Source organism: Lathamus discolor, chromosome 6, assembly GCF_037157495.1.
Source record: "Lathamus discolor isolate bLatDis1 chromosome 6, bLatDis1.hap1, whole genome shotgun sequence".
NCBI classification, from domain to species: Eukaryota; Metazoa; Chordata; class Aves; order Psittaciformes; family Psittacidae; genus Lathamus; species Lathamus discolor.
Genome location: NC_088889.1, coordinates 23,560,165 through 23,584,388, shown reverse-complemented (window position 1 = coordinate 23,584,388; position 24,224 = coordinate 23,560,165). Strand labels below are relative to the sequence as shown.

Here is a 24,224-nt window from a genome sequence, read left to right as displayed (position 1 = left end):
TTACTTGAAAGGTAGAAGGCTAGAGTTCCCTTTTCTTTAGGCATGGTATTACACCTACAGTGGATCATACCCACTGCAAGCCTTGCAGACCAGACATTTGCAAATTGAAACATAAAACTGGAATGAAGTCAATTGAAGGGACAAAGTGCACCTTTTAAAAGCTAGTTCAGTGAAGACCCCAGGGTGGAAACCAGGCTGGAAAATCTGGCTCTGGTTTTATCCCACGGTTATTCTGACACACCTAAATATTACAAATGAATGTGTCATGGGAAGGGGAGTGGGCTTGTGAGGAATGCTTTGCATTCATTTATCTGTAGCTGGGAACTCAAGTTGTTGTTTTCTTCTGAATTCTTGCAGGTGAAAGTGATGGTAAGGATTTGTCCCTCTCAAGGAGCACATGAAACATCTGAATCCATGTCCTTCCTAAAGGTAGACCCACGAAAAAAGCAAATCACATTTTATGATCCAGCAGCAAGTGGGCCTTCCAATGCGGGTCACAGAAGAGGCGTTGTTGCTGTCCCAAAGATGTTCGCCTTTGATGCGGTTTTCCCCCAGGATGCTTCGCAGGTACTGGAGTCGCTTGCATGAACCTCGATCTTCTCATGGCCACTGCATTTGGCTGCTGGCAGAGTTCTTTCTGTTTCTGGGGAATTTTATTTGAATGAGTTGCCTTAATGCCTGGAAAAAAAAAACATGGTAATTAATAGACAAGTGGGTAAATTCTAATGTTTTCAGTTTAGTAGAGATGTAAAATTAAGGAATTTTACATTTTATTGGGGAGATGGATTTGCTGGCTAAATTATCTTCTGCATTTCTCTTGTTAGAGAGAGACATACAGCCAATTTGAAGTTCAGTTTTCCATCCGGTTAGGTTTTAACCCATTTGGTGTCACTGAAATAGTCTTTTCCCACTGCTTTCAATGGCAAATGAGCATGTGCTTAACATTAAATGCTGCTGTTAGGAGAAGAGATTGAGCTAACCCTGTGGGATTGCTATAACTGTAACAGTGAGAGAGCTTTTATATTTTCTTTGCAGTACAGTTTGTGCTGTTTGACTGATTATTTTATCTTGATGGTTGTGCTGCTGATGGTGTATGCCTTTCTTTGGCCTGCAAAATGGTGTATTTGTACCGTAATATCCCCAGACATGGAATCTGATGCACAGATGGGATGGCTAGTACTTGAGAGGATTGTGGGCTGCACTATATTCAGTGAAATTGTACTCATGGACACCTGAAATTTCCTCCTGGGAAAAATATTCAGTTCAGAAAAAAAACCCCAGAACAGCTTTAGAAAGAACAACAAATTCAGGAGTGTATGGGGGACTACTCCAAGTTTGAACTGCTGGAAAAAAATAGGGTGAAGAATACACCACAAAAATCCAAAATGAAAATGGTATGTTAATGTCAAGAAAACGTGATAAGACCTAGTTCAGAATACCACTCTCAAATCTTTTCCTAGGATTTTGTTTCAGTTTTTGGGTCCCAAACTGGAGATATAAAAATATCTATTAGGTCCAAGTTTTAGCCAAGCACTAAAGATAGAGGATAACCTCCCACATACATCAGTAACTAAAACAATAGTAGCCACATCAGGAGGCTGTTCTTAATATCTTGCATAAGCTCAAACAGTGTATTTGTGCAGAGGTACGTAACAGTGATCTCAACATTAGTCCAGAACTGGAAGAGCACTTCTATTACTTATGTCGCCACCCCTGCTACAAAGTGGCTGGTCACAGCCTGCTTCTTTGCTGGTTTTGGCACCAGTCCTTAACATTGTTGACCCCTAGTTTGAGCTAGGCTCTTTCAGGTCTTTGTGGTTGGCCTGTTGGGTGGCCTGTTTGTGGTGTTTCTGGGTGACATTGGCCAGTGCAGCCACTTTAGTGCAGATATCATTACTTGAGGCAAGCTTATTGCCGTGTACCTGTAAACACAGCCTTACAATTTCACTGTAATTATATATTTACACCAACCATCTCTTCCCCAGCTGTACTTAATAGATCATCTTAATGTACATGTGAAACCTTCCTTGATTTGGATAAACTGGTTTTAGTACACTCGAATATTTTAGAAAGTTCTGTTTTTGATGATGATATATCCTCTGGAAGAGGAAAATGTGATACTATGAAATCTTATTCAGGGATATTAATGCATTTTCTCCAGTATGTATGTCTTTTTAATTCCTGTGAGCACTCCTGAGTAGCTTAATTTCAGTGGAGTTGCTGCCGTTGCCGAATAGCCTTGGCTAAGCTATTATACCAGCAGGAAGCCTGGTTGGATAGCATTCAGTTTGCTACATTAGTCATAGAATCAGTATTCTAAGAGAATTGGTTTAGTAAAATTGAAAACTCTTTTAGGCTGTGGTAGCATATTTTATTATTTTTTAAGATAGCATAGTTACTAAAATAATAGGACTGATGCTATTAAAATGGGAAGAATATTGAGCCTCAGAAATATTGAGTCATTCATTTCATTACAGAAGAATAGTAAAAACCATAGCAGTATATGCTCATTTACTTATTTGTCTCAAATCTTTCTTCCAGGCTGAGGTATGCTCTGGAACAGTAGCAGAAGTAATCCAGTCTGTTGTGAATGGTGCAGATGGTTGCATATTTTGCTTTGGTCATGTCAAGCTTGGTGAGCTCCCAAATTCGTTACAGTTAATTACTATGTCAGTTTGGTAATTACATGCTGTCAGCTTCTGGAACAATAAACCTGGAGTATATGAATAGATTAGAATTTCTTTTTAATTAGTTTTGCAAACTTATCATGGTTTATTTCTATACTGTGATTGTAAGTTTTAATTTGAAAAGGTAAAATGTAACATCAGATTAGCTTAATCAAGAGCAAGTTACATAGGTGCATTGTGATGAAAATCAAAAGATCAGAAATGTTTTTGCCATTAATTTGTTGTGGGTCTGAGTTACAAAAATTGCAAAACTAATTGAATAAATAGCAATGGATTAATAATTAAATATTTTGCATTTTTGCATCTGTTCTTTCCCATTATCTGTGCAACACATGGCATTGCATGTAGTGTACAGTGGTGATATGAAGAGATACTGTCTTGTACAAGAAAGGTGAATTAAGTTCATGTTTGTCTTTTCATTCTAGGAAAATCTTTTACCATGATTGGGAAAGATAACTCCACGCAAAGCCTTGGTATCATCCCCTGTGCAATTTCTTGGCTCTTCAAATTAATCAATGAACGTAAAGAAAAAACTGGGACTCGATTCTCTATTAGAGTATCTGCTGTGGAGATCAGTGGCAAAGATGAAAACCTGAAGGATTTGTTAGCTGAAGTAGCCACTGGCAGCCTTCAGGATGGCCAGTCTCCTGGGGTTTATCTGAGAGAAGATCCAATATGTGGAACTCAGGTATAATGAATATCACAACATAGATTTTTCTGAGGCTGGCTTTCTTCTGCTTTCTATTTCCTTTATCTGACAACAATTATGACAACTTTAAGACAGTAAAAAAATACTATTGATTTTAATTTATAAGCCCTTCTCCCATGGTGTACATATTTGTTTCCTTTAGTGCCCTAGAGATTTAGCCAATTCAGCAAAAAAAAAAAAAAAAAAAAAAGATTCCTCTATGCTAATTAGTTATTTTCTTCTTTATATTCAAGCTTCAAAACCAAAGTGAGCTAAGGGCCCCAACAGCAGAGAAAGCTGCCTTTTTCCTTGATGCTGCAATTGCTGCTAGAAGTACTAGCAAACCTGAATGTGAAGAAGAAGAGAGAAGGAATTCACATATGCTCTTTACTCTTCACATATATCAGTATCGCATGGAGAAGAGTGGCAAAGGAGGAAGTATGAATCTTCTTACCATATTGTTTGTTTTCAAATGGGTTAGTTTGAACAATAATTTGCAATAAACTTAAAAAGAAAAAATGAAGTGAATCCTTAAGCGAGACAAGTCACCTTTAACTTTGGTAGCTGTGGCTAAAATATGGTTTCCTTTCTATTAATATTTAATTTGGTCATTATCCCATGCTGTATTCATTATTTTCCTCATTTGAATACATTTTGAATACCAAGTTTGGCTTGAGTCCATGCAAAGAACGTGATGTACAACTGTTTTTCTACCCTTTTTTTTAGTGTCTGGAGGACGCAGCCGTTTGCATCTCATTGATCTAGGGAGCTGTGAAAAAGTGCTGAGCAAGAGCCGAGATGGAGGAGGCTCTCTGTGTCTCTCTCTCTCTGCCCTGGGCAATGTAATTTTGGCCTTAATTAATGGTGCTAAGCATGTGCCATATAAGTAAGTGAATTATTGTCTGAATTATCTTAAATTTGTGGCTGGTGTTACCTTAGCAACAAACCACATCAACAATTTACTCTTTACCTAAGATAAAGTTAAAGCAAGTTCTGTTGGAGGAGAGTCTATTGTCTTTCAAGGTCATAGAATCATAGAATGGTTTTGGTTGGAAGGGACCTTAAAGATCATCTAGTTACAGCGCCCCTGCTGTGGGCAGCTACACCTTCCACTAGACCAGCTTGCTCTAAGCCCTGTCCAGCCTGGCTTTGAACACTTCCAGGAATGGGGCAGCAACAGCTTCTTTGGGCAACCTGTGCCAATGTCTCGCCACGCTCAGAGTGAAGAATTTTTTTACTAATGCCTAACCTAAATCTCCCATCTGTCAGCTTAAAGGCATTCTCTCTTGTACTATCCCTACATACCCTTGAAAAAGTTCCTCTCCAGCTTTCTTGTAGGTCCCCTTCACTTGACCGGAAGGCTGCTAGAAGGTCACTTCTATATTATAGATACACATTTCTATTCATCTATCTACATATAAATATATATACATACACAAAATATTTTAAATGTCACATAACAATGTGAAATTCTGAATTACGTGTCCAAAAATCATTTGCGTGTTGGTATATGCTGAAGTTTGCTTGAATATCGGGGAGGGTTTGATTGTGGAAAAACATGGGGGAGGATGGCCAAAATGTTTTTCCTTCTACCTTCTGTTTGTTCCCTAGTTTTGGAATTTAGACTGGTCTTGGCCAGCTGGACATTAGTGAACAATTTAATAGGATTTTCTCTCCTTTTTCCAAATTTAAAAATTGTATTGAAATTTCAGAAAATACTAGAGAATTTATCAACTATTGTCATCAAAGGTTATTATTTCTGCATGCCTTTTTGAATGATATATCTTCTCAGTTAAAAGAAAGACCACTATGTTGCACATTTGTTTATCAGAAGCAAACATTTAGGTGTGTTCCTTTGTGGAGTGTACTTAACAATAATATTGTATCAAACACACCTGTGGGGAGCCCAGCTTAAAAAACACCACCGCATTGTAAAAACTTTAGCAGAACTTGGCCATCAGTCCTTAAATTTAATTGCTGCTTGCAATTAATCTTCATGCATTATACCTTTGTGCTGATGTTATCAAACATGTCATTTCACAGATTTATCTAGCACTGCATCTCGAACAGGTGTTTCTTCTTTCTGTGTTTGGAGGAAAAGTACTTTCCTCAGGCTAGTTGCTAGGTTTGTGCGTAGAGGATGGATGGGTTAAAATAGGCAGGGGCAGATGCTCAGCTTCGTCACCTACCATGCTTTAGTGAGTAGACATGAGGGTAGTTCCCACGCTTTGGGCCAGCTCAGGGGGGCGATAGGAAGCAGCCTCCTGAGAGCACTGGGGAGAAATGTCTTGGAGACCAGTGGAGGACAAAATGTCACCTATCTTGTCAGCTTTGCTGTCCATAGTGGAGGACTTTCATCACCAGGAAAGCCTTCAGAGAGAAATTCTGCTTCCCATTTGCTATGTCAGAGCAGACAACCATAGGCAGAATGGAAACCAGATGTGTGTCACTAATAACATATTTCTGATATCTAATATAATTATATTTGTTTAGTGATTTCTTACCATTTCTGTTGACTAATTTTTTAGTTTTTAGTTTTTATCAAAACTGTTTGCATGGAGCTCACAGACCTTAGCTATCCAGGCATTAAGTCTGCTCAGCTGAAAAGCTCATGAGGTTTTTAGGTAATATGAGCTAAACTTGAGATAAATAAACTAGTTATCAATCATTAGTTTTACAGTTCTCCAAGTAAAGAGTAAAATAACTTGTTATACTGCAAATACATAGGCAGATAAGTAATTAAAATATCAGTACCTTTGTACATTTTAAGTGTTGTCAAATAATAGGAGCATATTTCTTATCTGCACATATCATACATGCATATGTCCTATGAAAGTGAAAGCACAGCTTGTGGTATAAAAATCTGCAAAAAAAGAGATAGCGATTTCTTTAAGCCATCCTAGTGTTCTCATTTGTTACACAGGGACAACAAGTTGACAATGTTGTTGAGGGAATCACTTGGGAACATCAACTGTAGAACTACTATGATTGCGCATATTTCTGACTCCCCAGTCAATTATGCAGAAACTCTCACCACCATTCAGCTTGCGTCACGGATCCACCGAATGAGAAAGAAGAAGTCCAAGGTTGGTTCACAAACATGCAGAAATTAATTTATTTGAAAATGAGTTTTCCTAACCTCTCAGTGGGGGAACATGGGATTTCTCAGCGGTAAGAAATAATACAAAATGCATAAAAGCTCAGGAGACGAACTGACAAATGACTTGGCACTGGGCCATCATCCCACCTCCAGTCCTTAATCATGAGATTTCCTTTCTTTTTGTTCCAAACATGTATTTTTTCTTTGCTTATATGTGGAATTATCTCAAAAGCTCCTATTTTTATTAATTAAAAAACAAGGAAGGAATAGAAAACTATTGAGGAGAAAGAAAATGCATAATATTTAATGGAAATTATCTGAAAAGGTGTGATGATTATATTGCTCCTAATATAGTAAAATCTATGCAGCATGACCTTGTTATTTTAATTCACACTCAACATTTTCCACTAGATGTAGTTGTGATAGTATACAAAAAGCACGGAGTATATAGCAAACCTGGCTTTTGAATCAATTACATGTACATATTTATATACCTATATATCAATATTAATAAAATCTCCCTTATTGATCATGTACAGTATGCATCCAGCTCATCTGGAGGAGAGAGTTCATGTGAAGAAGGACATGTCCGCAGACCACCCCATTTGAGACCCTTCCACCCACGAACTGTTGCTCTTGACCCTGACCTTCCTGTCCTGAGTATATCTAGTGATCCGGATTATTCCTCCAGCAGTGAACAGTCTTGTGATACTGTCATCTATGTTGGTCCCAATGGTGCAGCTTTGTCTGACAGGGAATTGACAGATAATGAAGGTCCTCCAGAGTTTGTTCCCATAATCCCATCCCTAAACAAGAAGAGAAGTAAAGACAATTCTGCTATTGGTAGGAGTTCTGATAAGGACCATTTTAAATGCAACACTTTTGCTGAACTGCAAGAAAGGTTAGAATGCATTGATGGAAGTGAGGAACCCATCAAATTTGCTTGTGGAGAAATCTCTGTTGTATCCAATTGCAGTCCAGTCTCTGGAAGTACAGAAAATACACAGTCTAAGCTGATAAAGGAGAAAATACCTTCTCCTTCTGGAGGATTTAAGAAACCAATTCCACAAGAAACCGCATCTCCCAAAAAAGGACATAACCTTCCTTACCAGGCTGTTGCACCAATGGGTGGCAATGGCAGTTGTCATGAAAAGAGCACACCTCACTTGAAAATGGAGCTTTCCAAGCCACAGAGCAGAGCTGACCACACAATAATAGACTCAATACTGGAGGGGGAGAGAGAGACAATCACTGATTCCCTGCAGTCCTCAAGGTGTAGCCCTTCAAGGAATACAGAGCAGAATAAAGCCACAGCTGAATGTGTAATTAAGGAAAAGTCCTTGTACGTGAAGAGACCCTTGCCAAGCCCAGCACCTCCACCTCCACAGCAGAAAGAGGACATAGGGAGCTCCAAAGCTGAGAATTTGGAGCTGGACAATAGCAATGCAGTTCGGACTCCTCCTGTGGGAATGAGCAAGCAGATGGGAAACAAACCTGAGCAAAACCCTGTAGGAAGCACCTTCTTAGTTGGTAGCAATGCCCAGAATCAGTCAGGTGCAATAGAGGTACACAGCTTCAGGTCAGCATTCAGAGGGAAGTGTTTTGACCGGGATATACTAACCACCACAGTGACTTTGCAGCAGCCTGTTGAGCTGAATGGAGAGGATGAGCTTGTTTTCACTGTGGTGGAAGAACTGTCCATTAGTGGGATTATGGATAATGGAAGACCATCCAGTATCATTAGCTTCAACAGCGACTGCTCCCTTCAGGCCCTTGCATCAGGTTCGAGGCCAGTCAGTATTATCAGCAGCATAAATGATGAGTTTGATGCTTATACCTCACAGGAGACTTCTACTGGTGTAAATATTGATATTGTTGTGCCCTTTGCTAAGGATCCTTTTACCAGCAGTAGACGTTCCTCCATCAGTTCATGGCTTAGTGAAGTCAGCATCTGTACAATTGAAAGTGACGGAGCCCAGTCTAGTGACAGTTTTGTCGCACAGTCATCTTACAGCTGTAATAAGTCTGAGGAGCCCTTCAGCTTGGATTCATCCCATTTATCTGTGCCCCTGAAAAGCGCTCTGAATGACAGTGGATTTTGCTTCTCTGAACTGGACAGTGAGAGCTTGAGTTCCAGCAAGCTGTCCTCAGGCATTATCAAAAGCCCTCAAACCTCTGAAACTACCAAAGCGTCTGAGATGAAAAGTGCTTTTTGTGTCACTGATCAGCCCATAAAAATAAAATTTAGTAATTCTCGTGATATGCCTGTGATAGAAACCATACATTCTAGTCTTCCTAGGAAAACAAAAACTACCTCGCCTGCAATCCACAATAATACTGTCCTCAGCTATAAAGAGCTGCAGAATCCACATGGTATATTTGAAGATCCCTGGCTGTTGCGCACTGATTATCAGTTGGAAGCAAAACCTGCAGACTCACTGCTGTCTCCAAAACCTCCTGCATTTGGTACTGAGAAGCAGCCAGGAAAAGCTGCCCAGTATTTTGATGCAGCATCCAGGCCAACAAAGTCACAGACTATGCTTGCCTGTTCACAGAGGATTGTGGATGGTTGTGAAATGGCCTGCAAATCCTCCAGCGGAGCTGCAAAGAAGTCAGAAGTTGTGATGAAGATGCCACAGCTGAAGAGAGGAGCCACCACGCTGGGAGTGATGCCAGTGTCGCACGCTAACAGTACTTTGTTGGAGGCTGTGACCCGAGGGAATTCAGATGTTCCCTTGACTACTGGCAGCTTGAAATCATCACTGGGAAAGAAGAGTGCACCGCAGAAGTCAGCCGTGTTGCCCAGGCCGGGTGGGCCAACACCTCCAACACCTCCTGTACGCAAATCGAGCCTGGAACAGAAACCTGTTGGTCTGGGCAGTGGTGGGGGAAAAGCCTCCAGCCTCGACTTTGCCAGAGCTGCCATGCTGAAAGCTGAAGATGAAGCAGATTTACGGTTGAAAGCTGGGTCTTACTTCAGCGAAAGTGCCAGCAGCAAAATGAACCTGAGGGGCGACCACTCTTTGCCCAAGATGACATCCAGCTTGAAGGCAAAGGGATCAAAGAGTGAAGCTGTGCACCGTTACGGGAGCCACATGTCCCTGGAGAGATGCGACAGCCTGACATCAGTTGGATCCAAAGCAAGTGTGGTGAGGGAGAATGGGAGCACTAGCAACAGCCGGGCAGGGCGCTCTGTCCCCAGACTGGGTGTCCCCCCTGTTGCCTCTGGTGTGGGTTTATCACCACCCTTCACTGCCCCTGTGCCTGGTAAAAACAGCCAGGGAAAACCCACAGCTAACCAGAAGGTACAAGCAAATGGAAATAAAAACCGAGGCCTTACCGCCAGCGGGTCAAAGTCTCTCAGTTCCTCTGTGAAGTCCCTGGCACAGCCTGCAGGGAAGGGCTCTGGCATGGCCCCCGGCGGGAAGGCAGCCCCCCGCTCCGTGCAGCCCGTCAGCAGCAAACCTGGCAGAGGGACCATCATGGGGACCAAGCAGGCTATGAGGGCAGCCAACAGCCGCGTGAATGAGCTGGTGTCGGGCAGCTCTGCCAAGGTGGGCCACTTCCGAGGCTCCACCGACTCTGACAGTGGTAACGACAGTGGCATTAACCTCAGTGATGAGAAGTCACAAATCCCAGTGCTCCCATCTCCATACAGCAAGATAACGGCACCCCGGCGGCCTCAGCGGTACAGCAGTGGGCACGGCAGTGACAACAGCAGTGTCCTAAGTGGGGAGCTGCCACCAGCCATGGGGAGGACAGCTCTTTTTTACCATAGTGGAGGCAGCAGTGGCTACGAGAGCATGATTCGGGACAGCGAGGCCACTGGCAGTGCCTCCTCGGCGCATGACTCCATGAGTGAAAGCGGAATGTCATCACCAGGCCGGATGAGGAGCCTCAAGTCCCCCAAGAAACGATCTACCGGTAAGAAACAAAGGAGAAGGTGGCCAGGTGTCCACTCGTGTTCCACAAGTGGGTTTTCATGGTGTCTCTGACAGAGGAGGAGAAGGTTTGAGGGAGGCTCAAAGTGGGGAGGTGGACTGAATGCATTCACTTGCATGTGCACATTTATCACTGTGACAGCAGCTACTTGTCATTTATTTCACTTCAAAGGTGCAGGTGTGACACAGATGCTATAGTGGAGGGGGCAGGAAAGGTGCCAGGTGCCCTGGGGGTGCTGGCCACCTGCCTTGGAGGGAGGAGGGAGCAGATATCTGCTGGCAGATGGGATGTTCCTTCTTCCCTCAACAGGGTCAGCAGTGATGACTGTACCAGAGTGGCTCAAAACAGGAGGATGTAACGAGTGGGTTGGGAAGAGTGAAGGTGCTGGGTGAGCACTGATGAGTTTTTGTGAGGATCAAGTGAGTGTTGGAAAAGATCACTGAGAGAAGGGCAGCGAGGAGAGGAGGATCTCTGCTGCCGGGTGTCTGTGAGGAAGTTTCAGTGAGAGGGGCTGGGACTGTAGTTTAGAAACACATGAATAGGCCTGGAGGAGAGGAGAGTATGAATTAATGAGGATTGCTGAACGTGTATTAGATTACCCAAAGGTAAAGCTCAGGGGCAGAGAGGTAGGGTGTGCACGTAAGATGTAGGGACTCTTGTGTTACCAGCTGATTGCAAAATTATGTATTGCACTGTAATAGTTTTTAATAAAGAAATTTTAGTGTACCTGTAGATACTATAAGCAATAGAAAAATGACTGGGGGAGGTGCTCAGAGAAAGTAGCTCTAGCTCACGTACTGTGCCAAGTCTGACATGTCTGACCACGCCAGGCAAAGGTGGACATACAAGAGCCAGGTCGTTCTGGCTCTCGAGTGCCTTTCCTTATTGCTTTTGCAGGTGGTGCTCATGCAAGTGCCACTGATTGTAGCCAGCTTCAAAATCAGGTTCACATGACTGCTGTTGCAGCCTTTGTTTTTATTGATTTAGGTTAAAGTCCTATAGTATTTTAAAGAATCGGTGGCAATCGGTGCCATGTAGCTAATGAGCACAGCAATCTAAGCATATTGAATGTTGGAAATACAGTATTAACTAATATCAAGCAATGTGCTGAATCTGAGCTTTTGGTTGGAAAGTGGTAATTCTTACAATCCCTAGAGACATCCATGATGCTCAGTTCTGACAGAAAAATGAGTGAAGATGACATAGACCTTATGGTACTTTCTGGTCAAAGCAACTGAGTTGCTTCAGCAGGTGATAAATCATTTTGGAAACTTAGTGCAACATTCACTGCAGTTCTCTTTCCATAGCATATCAACCTCTTAAACCTTTCTTAAAAATCAGTATTAACAGCTGTGTAAGTGGCATGCATATTGAGAAGGCATTACCCACTGATGGATTTGTATTTGGTTTTGCCCCAGGAAATGCTTATAAGGTCTGTAAAATGACAAAATATTTCTTTTTCCAATTGAAATTGCTCTGTATCAGTAAATTATGTATTACTTTTTTTGAGTGCCGTAGACTTTGAGACAATAACGTGCTTTGTACGTGAAATGAGGCTTCCTAGGAAGTTCCTTAAATGCTTCTTAGAAGAAGTATTTGGTGCAGAGCCATTATTAATCTATAATATATTAGAATTTTTGAAAAGTGTTAAAGATGATTGGAGTAGCTTATGTTACTCCAGACTGCATTGAAATCATGCAGTTTCTGGATTTAAGAACGGATTCTACTTCTTTATATGTCACTGGAAACCTTGTCCCCTTATCCTTCAACTAATCTTTGGAGAAAGGATGTTGACCCTGGCTGGTACAGTGGATATGAAGTTTGCATCTGTTCAGTGTCCTTTTCAGAAGGATCCAGCTGTCACTAAAGTGGTTACAGCATCAGAGTTACAGTGGGTGATTCAGCAGGCAGGTGGTAGTGGTGATTCAGGCTGAATCGATTGGGGTTGTGAGAAAGATGAACAGGTGTTGCAGAAGTAGAAGCAAGTCTTCCAAAACATTCTCATTGTGATTGTTCTTGTTACTTAGAAATTAGCAAGGGTGCAAATAAGAACTAGGAATGTTTTTCTTAAGAATATGTAAGGTGCAGTAACCGTTCTGGTGTCTATGTCAGTGTCTTGCTTTGGGGTTACCTGCTGGGATTTTGTCTCCATTTCATGTTTATGTTTGTGACAGGGCTTACCTGACAGCCTTAATTGCACTTAACTCTCCTGCAGAGGTCTCAGCCCAGAAGTTGTTCTGGCAGCACTGTCCTCTGAACAACACAGTCTGTTTGATGTGCTCACTTTTGTAAGAAGACCAGAAGGTAGACTTCTTACATCTGAGTTGGCTTTCAGTAAGATGAGGAAATTAGGCACTAAATTTATTGTCAACAGTCACCCAAAAGCTCCTTATACTTACTGCTACCATAAGACATTTCCGCTTGTCTCTGGTGGTCTTCAGCCCTCCTATCTACCTAGAGATTAGACTGCAGCCTTGTTAACCAGCTCTATGCATGTAGTCATCCTTGACACATGTAGTGTAAAGGTCAGCCTTTTAGAGAGTTAAGAGAGGCTTAGAATTGTAAAAAGTGCTGGACACCGGAGTGCCAACTCTTGTATACAAAAGTATCAGCACTTTTGAAGGACATAAGTCATGAAACTTGAGCCGTAACAGGTGCATCAAGGAGGCAGTTTGTTATTTGTAAGTCTGGGAGTACTCCTGTTGATGAATTGGTGAGTTTCGTCATCTTCTTAGCTTCTGGTGCTGGTACAAATTGATGGTGATATGCCCTGACAATAGAGGTGGATCAAGTTGCAGCTTGGTTTATTGCTGCTTTCTGAATGCCTCCCAGTCCCACGAAGTCCACTGAAAACTGCTGGCATCAAGCGCTGTCCTGGGTTCAGCAGTAGCAGTCATTTTTTCTCCTTCTTTGTAGCTGGTGCAGTGCTGTGTTTTTGACTTTCAGCCTGGTAGCAGTGCTGATAACACTGGTGTTTTAGTTGTTGCTAAGTAGTGTTTAGTCTGACCAAGGGTGCTCTGCCAGGGAGGAGGGGAAGCCAGGAGGAAGCAGAGACAGGGCACCTGACCCAAACTAGCCAAAGAGGTATTCCATACCACAGCATGTCATGCCCAGTATAGAAATTGGGGGCAGTTACCCGGAAGGGTTAGATCACTGCTTGGGTCGGGCTGAGTATCAGTCAGCGGGTAGTGGGCAGTTGTATTCTCTTCCCTTGCTATTTCCCTTATCATTATTATTATTGATGGTAGCAGCAGTGGTTTGTGTTATACCTTAGTTACTGGACTGTTCTTATCTCAACCCATGGGAGTTACATTCTTTCGATTCTTCTCCCCATCCCTCCAGGAGCAGGGGGGAGGAGGGGGGGTAGTGAGAGAGTGACTACATGGTTCTGAGTGACTGACTGGACTTAAACCACAACAAGCACCTTAAAGCATTGGTAGTAGTGTTGGAGGGAACTGCTTGCTCTTTGCAACAAGGTAATAACATGAGAAGGATCTTAGAAAACCTTGCTTGACTTCATCTGGAGGCGAAGGAGATTTCCAGATTCATCTGCCGTTATTATTACTGGTTTGAAATAACTGTCTCATTGCCATTATAAGGTAATGAATGCCCTTGTAGCCCATGAGCTTATTTTGCAAGAGAAGACTAAAGAACTGAAGCTCAGACATCTGCTTTGGGAGGGAAACTGCTGTTACTCCCATCCATGAACTAAGAGAAAACATACTTTGTTACAGTAGTAACTTGATTAGCAGCCTGAGGGTATTTTACTAAAAGGAAAAGATCAAGAAAAGCATTTCTTCTTAAATATCCTGAGAACCGAGATCTTTCTTGAATTCACTGCAGTACGTTCTGCAGTCTGTTAGTCTCTTAAAAGTCTGAGGCATGTTTATCTTCTGTATTTTAGGTCTCCAGCGTCGTAGACTGATTCCTGCTCCTTTGCCAGATGCTGCCTCCCTAGGAAGAAAACCCAGTGTCACTGGCCAGTGGGTTGATCTACCACCTTTGCCAGGCACTTTAAAAGAGCCATTTGAAATTAAAGTTTATGAGATTGATGATGTGGAACGATTACATCGACACAGACAAGAGGAAACTGAGGTTAGCACATATTTTACGACAACTATAGACAACTTAAATTACAGTATACAGGCAGAGTTCTTGCTTGAATGCCAGAATGGTATTCAGGAAATTGATTGCAGTTAAAGCACTATAATTGTTAATTTTACAATTTGTATGTTGGGGTACCCTTAACACAGAAAATGAAATGATTACTCTCTGAAATTCATTGTGTCTAACATGACTGATGGTGTAAATGTAAGTTACCAATGAATACATTATAAGAAGACTTTGTAATCTTAGCCTGGCTGATGAAACCTTACATGGTCCTTCCATGACAGGGTCATTAACTCTTTATGTAAATGACAGAATTATGTTAAATCAGGGATACACTGAGTTTAATATCCTAGTAACTGGAAAACACTTTGACTAACTGTATTTTGGAGACTAGAATTCTATATTCTTCTGATGCCTTTTTTCCATTTCTTTTATAATAGCCTTTCCAGGATGTTGAGAAGGTAGGAATGCTTTTAAAAAAATAAGAATTCATGTGTTTGAGGATTATGTATAACTCTAACATTATTGTTAGGCTGTGTTTATCATTTACATTGCTGAAAAAAGAAATCCTCTACAAGCAGTAGTAATTTCAGAATGTATTGAGAAGTTTGCTAATTCAGAGAAGTGCAATGAATGCTTAAGTGATGTAGCATGCTCTTCCTTTAGATTAGAATCTATTAATGTAAAGTTCGAGTAAGAAAATCAGCCCAAACCTGAAAGAGCCACCAACCCCACAACAAAAAACAATCTACCTGCTAACTCGTACAAACAAGGAGGTGGGAGCATTCTGTGTCAAACTGTTGGAGGTCAGCTCATAACAGGCAAATTAATGAAATGGTCTTTCTGTGTCTTGAAAGGGTCTGATGTATTTCCATACCAAGCTGAAGATACTAGAAAGGCGCCAGCAGCGAATCAGAGAAGTAAAGGCAAAGCATGAATTTTTGAAGGAAGAGTTGGAAGAGACAAAGTGCAGGTTGATGATGGATCCAAATAAATGGAAAGATGACTGTAAGTATTTTTAAAAACCAGCAATAATGTAACATCATGTACCAAATTTTCAGCATATGATCAGTCCCAATGAAAAAGTTAAGCACTTGCAAAGATATTTTGCTGAATTGAGCCCTAGAATAATCTATGACTCCATTCTTATTTCTGTGATACGGGACTTGTTCAGTGCTGAGTAGGACTGAAAATGAACACCCCTCTCAACCCCCAAACCAACTAGAAGAGAATGTCAAAACAATGTAGAGACTCACGGTGATGATTGTTAATATTAAATACTTACATAACCTTTTATTATCCTTCCTTCCAAAGAAGGAATAAAATGTTTCCATATCCTTGTTACAGCTCGGAAACTGAGGCATGAGATTTGTTTACAGTCAGAGTGCTGTGCTTAACTAGAGCCTCAAGGTAGAGTTTTGCATTTGCTGAACAAAGTGAAAAATATTTCTTAGTTCAAGAGAAATAAAATTGTACTCTACACTATTGCCTCACTTGTGATAGAATAATGTTTTGCAATGACCTTTTTCTCTCACTGGTTTTTTTTGTCTGACAGTTGAAGTGGATCCTGATCTCGATAAGGAGTCGCAGGAGTATCTGGAGGCACTGGAACAAGTGACAGAGGAACTGGAACAGTGTGTTAATCTGTGCAAGTCACATATCATGATAGTGACGTGTTTTGATATTGGAGTAACAGATGCGCAAGATGGAGTAAGGGAAGTGGAGGTTTGAAGGGAGGTTTTGCAAGGGACTGAAGGAAGTGAAGCTGAATTGTCTGACACGAAGAAGTAAAGAGAGAAAGTAGTTGGGAAGTGAAGGAGGAAAGGTTGTTGCTTAAAAGCAACAATGAATGTTGTAAGAGAAAGAAACAGCTGCGGGGTAGGAATGTTCATAAGTCATTTGGTGCCTCAATGTGACCTGAACTCTACAAAGATAAAAGTAGGATCAAGTATTGCTTCTACCAGAGGGGAAAGAAGAAATGTAGTACAAAACAAGATCTGTGATTCTGTGTTAATTAACAAACAAACGAACATACAATGGAAGTGCCTTTAAAGTTAATTTGATTTTCATTTTTGTATTTGGTGCTAGAATTGAAGCCAGCAAACCTAAGCAGACCACAAAATGTATTCCTACGAAATATTTTATACTGTATAGTGTATTTATGACTATATGTAAAAAACAAACAACATTGTAGCAAAAGCAATAAGTAAATTATGTTTTCATACCTGAACTTGCCTTCTTGTTTCATAGAAAAGCTGTTTTATGTAGCAGAATTAAAACTGTATTATAATTGTTTTCTTGGTTAGGGTTCAAGATATTTTTATGAACATTTATCTATTGAAAAGGAGTATTATGGCATTTGGAGATGATTGTTTTACCTTCAGGTTTTGTATTATTACTATTTCAGATCAAAGTAAATGTTTGTTTTCCATTTTATATATACATATATAGATATATATTAACTGCTTACCTACTTTTTTGGTTAGTAACCTCACTTCTTACAGACATGGTCTTTTTGGAGTTGTAAACTTTATGTGAGGAAGTCTACAAAGGGCACTGTGGTTTGTTTTGGTTTTCTTTTTTCCTCTCTGACTGCAGGAATTGAGAATTATGTTTATTACCAAAACCATAAAACAAACAAAAAAAGGAACAAAACATTTTTGTAAATGTTACGTTAGGTCCATATTTTTATATAGTTTTGACTATAAATATAGCATTTGCATTTTGAACTTTTAAGACAAATAGTATATCTTTTTACAGTTTTTCTAAGGAAGGCAAACCCTCAGGATCAAGTTTATACATGCTGCATGAGATTTGTGCTTTTTTGAAGGAGGCCACTTAAGTGTGGGAACTATTGATAAACTGTTGCCAAACAAATACTTTTGAAAAGGTTTAATAGTGTATGTAATACCACATTTCATAATGAATCATATTTTCTAATCATCTTCCTTTTTATGGTTTTTTCAAATCCTTTGTACAAATATGTATTATAACAGCTTGCTTCAGTTTTTATCTGTGAATAAAAGATACATCTATTGTTATGATTGCTTCTTGCTGTGTATGTGATTTTAATGTTTGGAAGAGATAGAATGGCCTGTGGTACACTGTATTAAATGTTATCTCTTTGCCCAAGAGATATAACTGGGAATGGAGTTTTGACATTAGTCATCATAAACCAATTGGGAAAGAGACAAAACACCAAAGGGTAAAATAAATAGCGATGTTAATACTTAAATTCTCTTAGCACTTCATAGTTCACAGAACAGAGACCTGCGGCTCACATACGTGTTTTCCCTGATGAGGCAAAGAAATTAAAAATAAAACTTTAGGAACTAGGATCAAGCCCTGGGCCCCATAGGTCCGTCAGAACAAACAACTGTATTCTTTTCTCTCTGACACTGCTGCGTTTGCTCTCTGGTTAGACAGTAGCTGTGCCTGGTCCTCATCTCCCAATGATGAGCTGACTGGAGTAACTCCAGGAAGATTTAATACAAAGCTGGTACTTTTAATGACACCATCTCAAATATTTTACAGCTATTTGGCCAAATGGCCTGTAATGTGAATTTTTTCCCTCCCTCTTTCTCTCCTTATGCAGCACTAACAGCAAGGCATCCAAGCACTAAGTTCTTTAATCCCCACAAGAGGCCTGTGAGAGGGGGGCAAAATGCCTTCCTCCTCATTCTGCGGCTGGAGAAGTGGGAGAATGAGACTAAGGGTCTGATGTTTAAGTATCTTTGTGACTTTGCATAGGTTACAAATGATGCCATGCTCTTATCTATCTACCTCTCTGTGATTTATCCCTGGAAAACTGTGCACCATGTTTACTCATTGACATTTGCACTGCATTGGGTTCTCTGTGGGGCAATGTGGCATCTAGAATTTCTAGAGGATCCCCTTGCTGATATCCCTGAATACCAGTAATACTTACTAAGTTGTAACTTCCTGCTATATTTACTTTCTGTATGTGTGCATAAAGTCACAGTTCTAAAGATGGAATCAAAACCATATAGTGATTCAATACATTGTGGGTTTTTTTTCAGAGTTAGGATCAGATAAATAAGTGCAGTCAAAATAAAAATGGCAATGGCATACTGAGGGACAAGTATTTCTTAGCAAAGGGGAAGACCTCCTAGCAAGAGGGCCAAAGGAGAATACAGTCATGGGGATCTCTGTGCTGTGGTGTTTGTTAGGTTTTGCACTGGTGGCATTACACTGTCCTCTGGAGATGCGCATCTTACTGCAAGGTGAGTAGACCTGTGGTGGGCTCTGAGCCCTCGGCACAGCAGGGCTGGGCTCACAGTCTTTTTAAGGTGGTCTGTAGCCTTCTCTTGCATGGACACAGGAGTTTTGTTTATTTGCAAGCCACTTCATCTTCTCTTTATTGCTTCTCTCTCCTCTGGCAATATCATAATCTTCTGAAATAAAAATCAAGCTACTAATCATCCATCACAATTTTTATAAACCTGACAATTTATTTAAGTATCCTGCTATGTAATGTTTGCTGATTAGGCCTCCATCCTTTGATACTTTCTCTGTAATTTGCAACTATGGTTATGTTTGCCACAAAATAGCAAAAAACACATTTCAGGGCTGCTTAGTTCCATGTCAACATGGCAATAGCATGCATATTAAATGCATTTAGCCTCTGGCTTGGTGACACAAAACAAGCCTGAGATGCAAAATAAGGTGAGGCACTGATGGATGAAATAACAAACTTCCCTATGCAAATGCTGTTCCTTATTGGCAGTTGTGAATAGTAAATTAATTTTCATATGTCAAGACCTCAGAACCTTTAATACTCCTTTATGTTTTGTAACTTTCACAGTTGCATCCAGTTAAAATTTATACAAATATATGCTTAGTTTATGATTCAGGCTTATTTTGCAAGAGGCCTAATTATAGAAGGCTACAAATAATAATTGCAAAATTAAGCTGGATACCTTATTTCATTAATTTTGTCTTGAGATTTAACAATTTAAAATAGCCATTAAATTGCATACTTAAAGATATGATCTTATTGAGTTTGTTACAGTATCAAAAAAAACCCTAGAAACCCACTGGTGTTGAACTGCCCCAGTTTCTTTTGGCAGGGCTAATTCACGCTAGAATTTTTAATCCCTTGGTTGAAGATCTTCCCATGAAATCTCTCACCTCTTCCTTGCTGGGGCAAACCCCTTCTAGGTCCCTTGATGGGCCAGTTTACCAAGCCTAAAATAATACTTATTTCCCAGCAACAGGAAAACATGTATTGACAGCTGCTTATTTTTTAAACAAATGCAATGACAACTCTATATAAAAGTCTAAAGATTAAATTTCAGGAAGTGGGACAGAAATTCAGTTTTCCTCACACCCCACCTCTCACCAGGTTTCACAAACCAGGAGGCCAGATTGTATGTGAGGGTCAGGGAGAGGAGAGGTCCCCACTGCCTCAATCACATGGTCAGGCATCTTTCCAGAAGAGATGAGATATGGACTGGAGCAGAAATTGAGTGGGAAAGCAGAACTCTTATCTGGTGATCAGGGACTTGTGAATCGAAGAGAACCTTGTATTCTGGACATGGCCTCCAAGCTTACTTTTGCATTTTCCCATCCAGTGGTCATGGTACAATATATAAAACTACTCCTGGGAGGCAGGATTTCAACTCACTTGTCAGAATTTGCAAGTTGAGAGGACAAGCTGGAAGTCAGCAGCCACTCACATAACCTGTGCTGTGGCTAACCATGTACTGAACATCTATGTGGACATTGAACCTTGTTAGAAGTGTTTGGAAATGCGGTTATTACAAATATAGATTCCCTATGAAAAAATCAGGTGGTGTGCAGGCAAAAAGTCATTTAGTGTATGTGTAAACCTTTTTTCCTTACAGTGTTCCTGGTCTAACCAGTTCCAGCTAAGGTATTTCTAGGACATGAACTGCAGTATCGAAATATCAGCACTAACAGAGACTGCAACAGAAATATGAGATTATTTTTCTTTTCTCAGTATGCAGAAAGTGTTTCATTTATTTCTATTTCAAGCTACCCATGTATTCTGTTTCCAGTTATAAATCCACCTTTTCCAGTCACTTGCATTTTATTTTTAAAGTTATGTGTGGAACGTAACTCTTCAGGCAGCTGTTCTATAGTGTGGCTATAAGCAGAGTTTAAGGCAAAAATGTTAGCTGTAAGACGACTTCTGTATCATATGTCCAAGCTGGTAGAAGTGGACACAAATAAAAATGGTGCCGTATTTGGGTGCTAATTTACTAGAGCACTTAGGCACCTGTTTAAGCAAGCAAGTAAATCAGTTTTGTATCTGGAAAAACACTCAAGCTTATGTCTCACTGACTTGGCTTTTTTTTGCTTCAGGGTTTCAGATGGTGTAAATTGCTTTAGCAGTGGTTCACTGGAGCTATGATGACTTTCACCAAGTAAAGATCCTGCTGAAAATATATTACTTATCAGTGGTATTTGGGAGAAAGGAAAGAATAATTCTGTCAATGTTCAATGATATCACAAGTGCAAATCAGCAGAAACTGCCTCCCAGGCTGCTCCTGTATGTAGCATCTCATGGCTTCATGCAGAATTTGGCTTGCAGAAATCTGTGGAATACGTAGAATAAGACTTAACTCTTGACAATGTAGATTTTCACAGAGATTTACTATCAAGACCTGCAGGTGAACTGCCTGATACGGGGTGTGTTTGGCATGACAGAAGCCTTACAACAGCTTACATAAGACACCATTACTTCATTCTTTATTTCCCTTCCCAAGATTCTCCTACAAGCCGGAGCGGGCAGCAGGAGCATGGTGGCAAAAGGAGGGGAATCTCTCAGAGCAGCACACACAGGGACTCCAGGTGATGCACACTTGCCTAGTAGTATGGTTTTACCTTTTTTATGTGTCTTTTGCTTCTGTCTGTTGAGTTCAGTTTATGACAGGTCATTCCTGGATATATTCGTGTGGCTCCTGGATGAGAGGGAATGGCAGCTGTCACTTGGCTACATCTCACTGGGGGATGGAGAGTAAAGAGATACACTTACACTGGGCACAAATGTTTCTGCCTTCTCCCCACCGCACAAGCTCTTTTTCAGTAGCATAATTAACTTTCTTTACTTTTATATTAATATATTCTACAGAGATTAGGACCTTATTCAAACCTTGGCAGTAAGGAGGTTTCACTGAGACAGCTGCTGTTTGGTTAATCTGTCTCCCAAGTGAACAGCCCAAGTCCTGGCTTAAGCCAGTGCAGCTCCATTCTGCAAAGGTTTTGGTTCATTGGTTCATGCCCCACTCCTGGAAGTGTTCAAGGACAGGTTGGACAGGGTTTTGAGCAACCTGGTCTAGTGGAAGGTGTCCCTGTCCATGGCAGGGGGGTTGGAACTGGGTTATCTGTAAGGTCCCTTCCAATCCAAACGATTCCATGATTCATTTATTTCTTTAATGTAAACATTTCTGTGGGAGATTCTCATCAGCCTGGCAAAGGAAGGCAGCAGTGCACACTGCTTCCTGGTCTCATTGAGGTGTCTGAAAAAGCCTGTTCTGGCTTTTGAAAGACTTGGTTTTGGCACTTTGCTGTTGACTTCTGTAGGAGAACCAGGTTATTAGTTAAACTCCTGGCATCTCTGGTATTAGAGCAATATTATGTGGTCAGGAGCAAAGCCTTCAGTCCCTGGGTAGTGAAAAAGCTGGGTGAACCTGCTTTTTGCCTCCTTGTTATCTGGCTCTCCTGCCTGAGGTCAGTGGATTGCCTTAGATTCTGTCCTTCAGAGGGTCAGGGACCTAATCAGGGCTGTGACACAGCGCATGTGACTATCTAAAGGATATTTTAATTGATCTGACCTTGTATGGGAAATACCTTTGGCGCCCTAATGCGCTGCTCTCTGGGAGGCAGGCACAGTGCTGCAGGGCACAGGCAGTTGAAAAATAAGCAGATATTTTAGAGTTTGGCCTTTGACTGGAAAAACTGACTTTTAAATATTGGCTCACTGAGACCTTTCCCTGCATCTGTAACAGCGACCCTCCATTTGTCAGCACTTGGCACAGATACACTTACAAATGCTTCTTGTTTTGAAGGGTGCCACTCATTTTGTTGTACATTTCCATTTAAATGAGTTACATTTGTACCTAAAGGCTTCAGTCTCATGGGCTAAGTGCTGTACAAACACAATTTTTTAGTCTAAATAGATAGGGTATGAGGGGGAGGGACAGTGGACTACTGTGTTTCCCTCCAAACTGAGCATGTAACAGTTCTTAAAAATATGTCTCTCACAATGTTCTTTGCTGAGTATGGAGCAAAACCTTCAGCCATGGCAGCTGAAACACTGTAGGCAGGCTCTGATGAGATGCCATTTTCAAACTGCTCACTTTTCAAAATGAAGACATGTTATTTGCTTGTGTGACAGGAAATGAGGGAAAGCAGTGCTTTCCCTTGAGCTTTTGGGGAGAGAAACAGGACAAAAGTATAATAGTGTATACAAATACATACGTAACGGAAGAAAATACCAGTGCCCAGATTATGCACTTCTTTGCAAAAGCTGTGCGTTCTGGGCAGGAACAAAGTGGTGGAGAAGACTGAGGGCAGCCATGTGCTGTTTCCCTGTTTTCTCCTTTTCCCGGTTCACAGTGTTCTGTAGGGCATCGTATATTATTCTTGCTGTTGCCTCTTTGGATGCTTCACTTGATCTCTGATTTGTTCTTTAATATGTAAAGTATCTCCACCTTTTCTTCCGGCCCTTCTTTACTAATATTCCAGCCTTAAATGCCATTTGCCATTAGGTATTGTGCAATGGGAGCTGGCCTCTGTCAGGAGATGATACAGCATAAGAAGAGTTGGTAAAGGAAAGCTGCCTGGTATTAAAGCTGGGAATGGAGTTTATGGCTAGGGCTCAAACACTCAGCTGTGTTTGGGCCAGTGAAGTTATGTTTAGAATTGGACCAGCAGTATCAATATGCTCATAGGAGACATTTATTAGTCATCTTTACATATACTAGATCAGAATTTCTTCTGCCTGAAGTTCACTGAGCTATGCCTGTATTTGAAATGCATTTAACTGGTCAGTTTTGTGTCAAACTTTCACTACACTGTTGGGCATAGGCATTAAGCCATCATAATTACTAAATCCAAGTTCAAAAGATGGAATTTCACATTGCTAGGATTTTTTAAGATTTTCTTTTTAGGCAACAACTGAAATGATGCGCATGCGCCACATATCCATACTCCAAAGAGCTCCAGCAAGATAGCTACCATTTGCATGGGATTTCTCTATAAAATACCCACAACACTGCTGTGAGAAGTACTGAATGTGTAAACCAACTATTTCTCTTGGTTTACATGTTCAGATGTTGCCTTACTAGTCTACTGTTTATGTTGCCCTATTAACCTACTGTTTGGAAAAAAACCCAAATGGATTGCAAGCTGAAGTCTGGTACATCCTTGGGGTGCCTTAGAACTCTTCAGAAATCCAGTGACTTTGGAAAAGTTCCCTTCTCCAGTCTGGATGTTGAACATACTAGATGGGGTTGTCCTTGATAGACAGTTGACTCAACATAAACGAAGCTCTGAAATAACATCAAAGCATTAAACTTCAACACATCTCACTTACTTTTTCTTTAAAATCAGAAACAAGGAAAATTATTCTGATTAACTCAGGAAGAATTTCCAGATGTGCTGAAAACAAACTGACTGTTTTTTTGTAGGAACTAAATACCTCCTTTCA

At 40.8% G+C, this 24,224-nt stretch overlaps 1 protein-coding gene across 1 annotated transcript in view; it reads left to right on the top strand.

The window, feature by feature from the left end:
- KIF26A (kinesin family member 26A) overlaps nt 1-17,568 on the top strand; it is a 102,105-nt gene extending 84,537 nt beyond the window's left edge. Inside the window, exons 6-15 of the mRNA XM_065685411.1 lie at nt 358-567; nt 2,542-2,635; nt 3,113-3,375; nt 3,630-3,813; nt 4,102-4,261; nt 6,299-6,461; nt 7,015-10,399; nt 14,322-14,512; nt 15,385-15,535; nt 16,083-17,568. Of these exons, the coding sequence (XP_065541483.1) occupies nt 358-567; nt 2,542-2,635; nt 3,113-3,375; nt 3,630-3,813; nt 4,102-4,261; nt 6,299-6,461; nt 7,015-10,399; nt 14,322-14,512; nt 15,385-15,535; nt 16,083-16,258 (4,977 nt within the window). The 3' untranslated portion in view covers nt 16,259-17,568. The remainder of the gene's footprint in view (nt 1-357; nt 568-2,541; nt 2,636-3,112; nt 3,376-3,629; nt 3,814-4,101; nt 4,262-6,298; nt 6,462-7,014; nt 10,400-14,321; nt 14,513-15,384; nt 15,536-16,082) is intronic.
- Nucleotides 17,569-24,224: the final 6,656 nt, after the last annotated feature.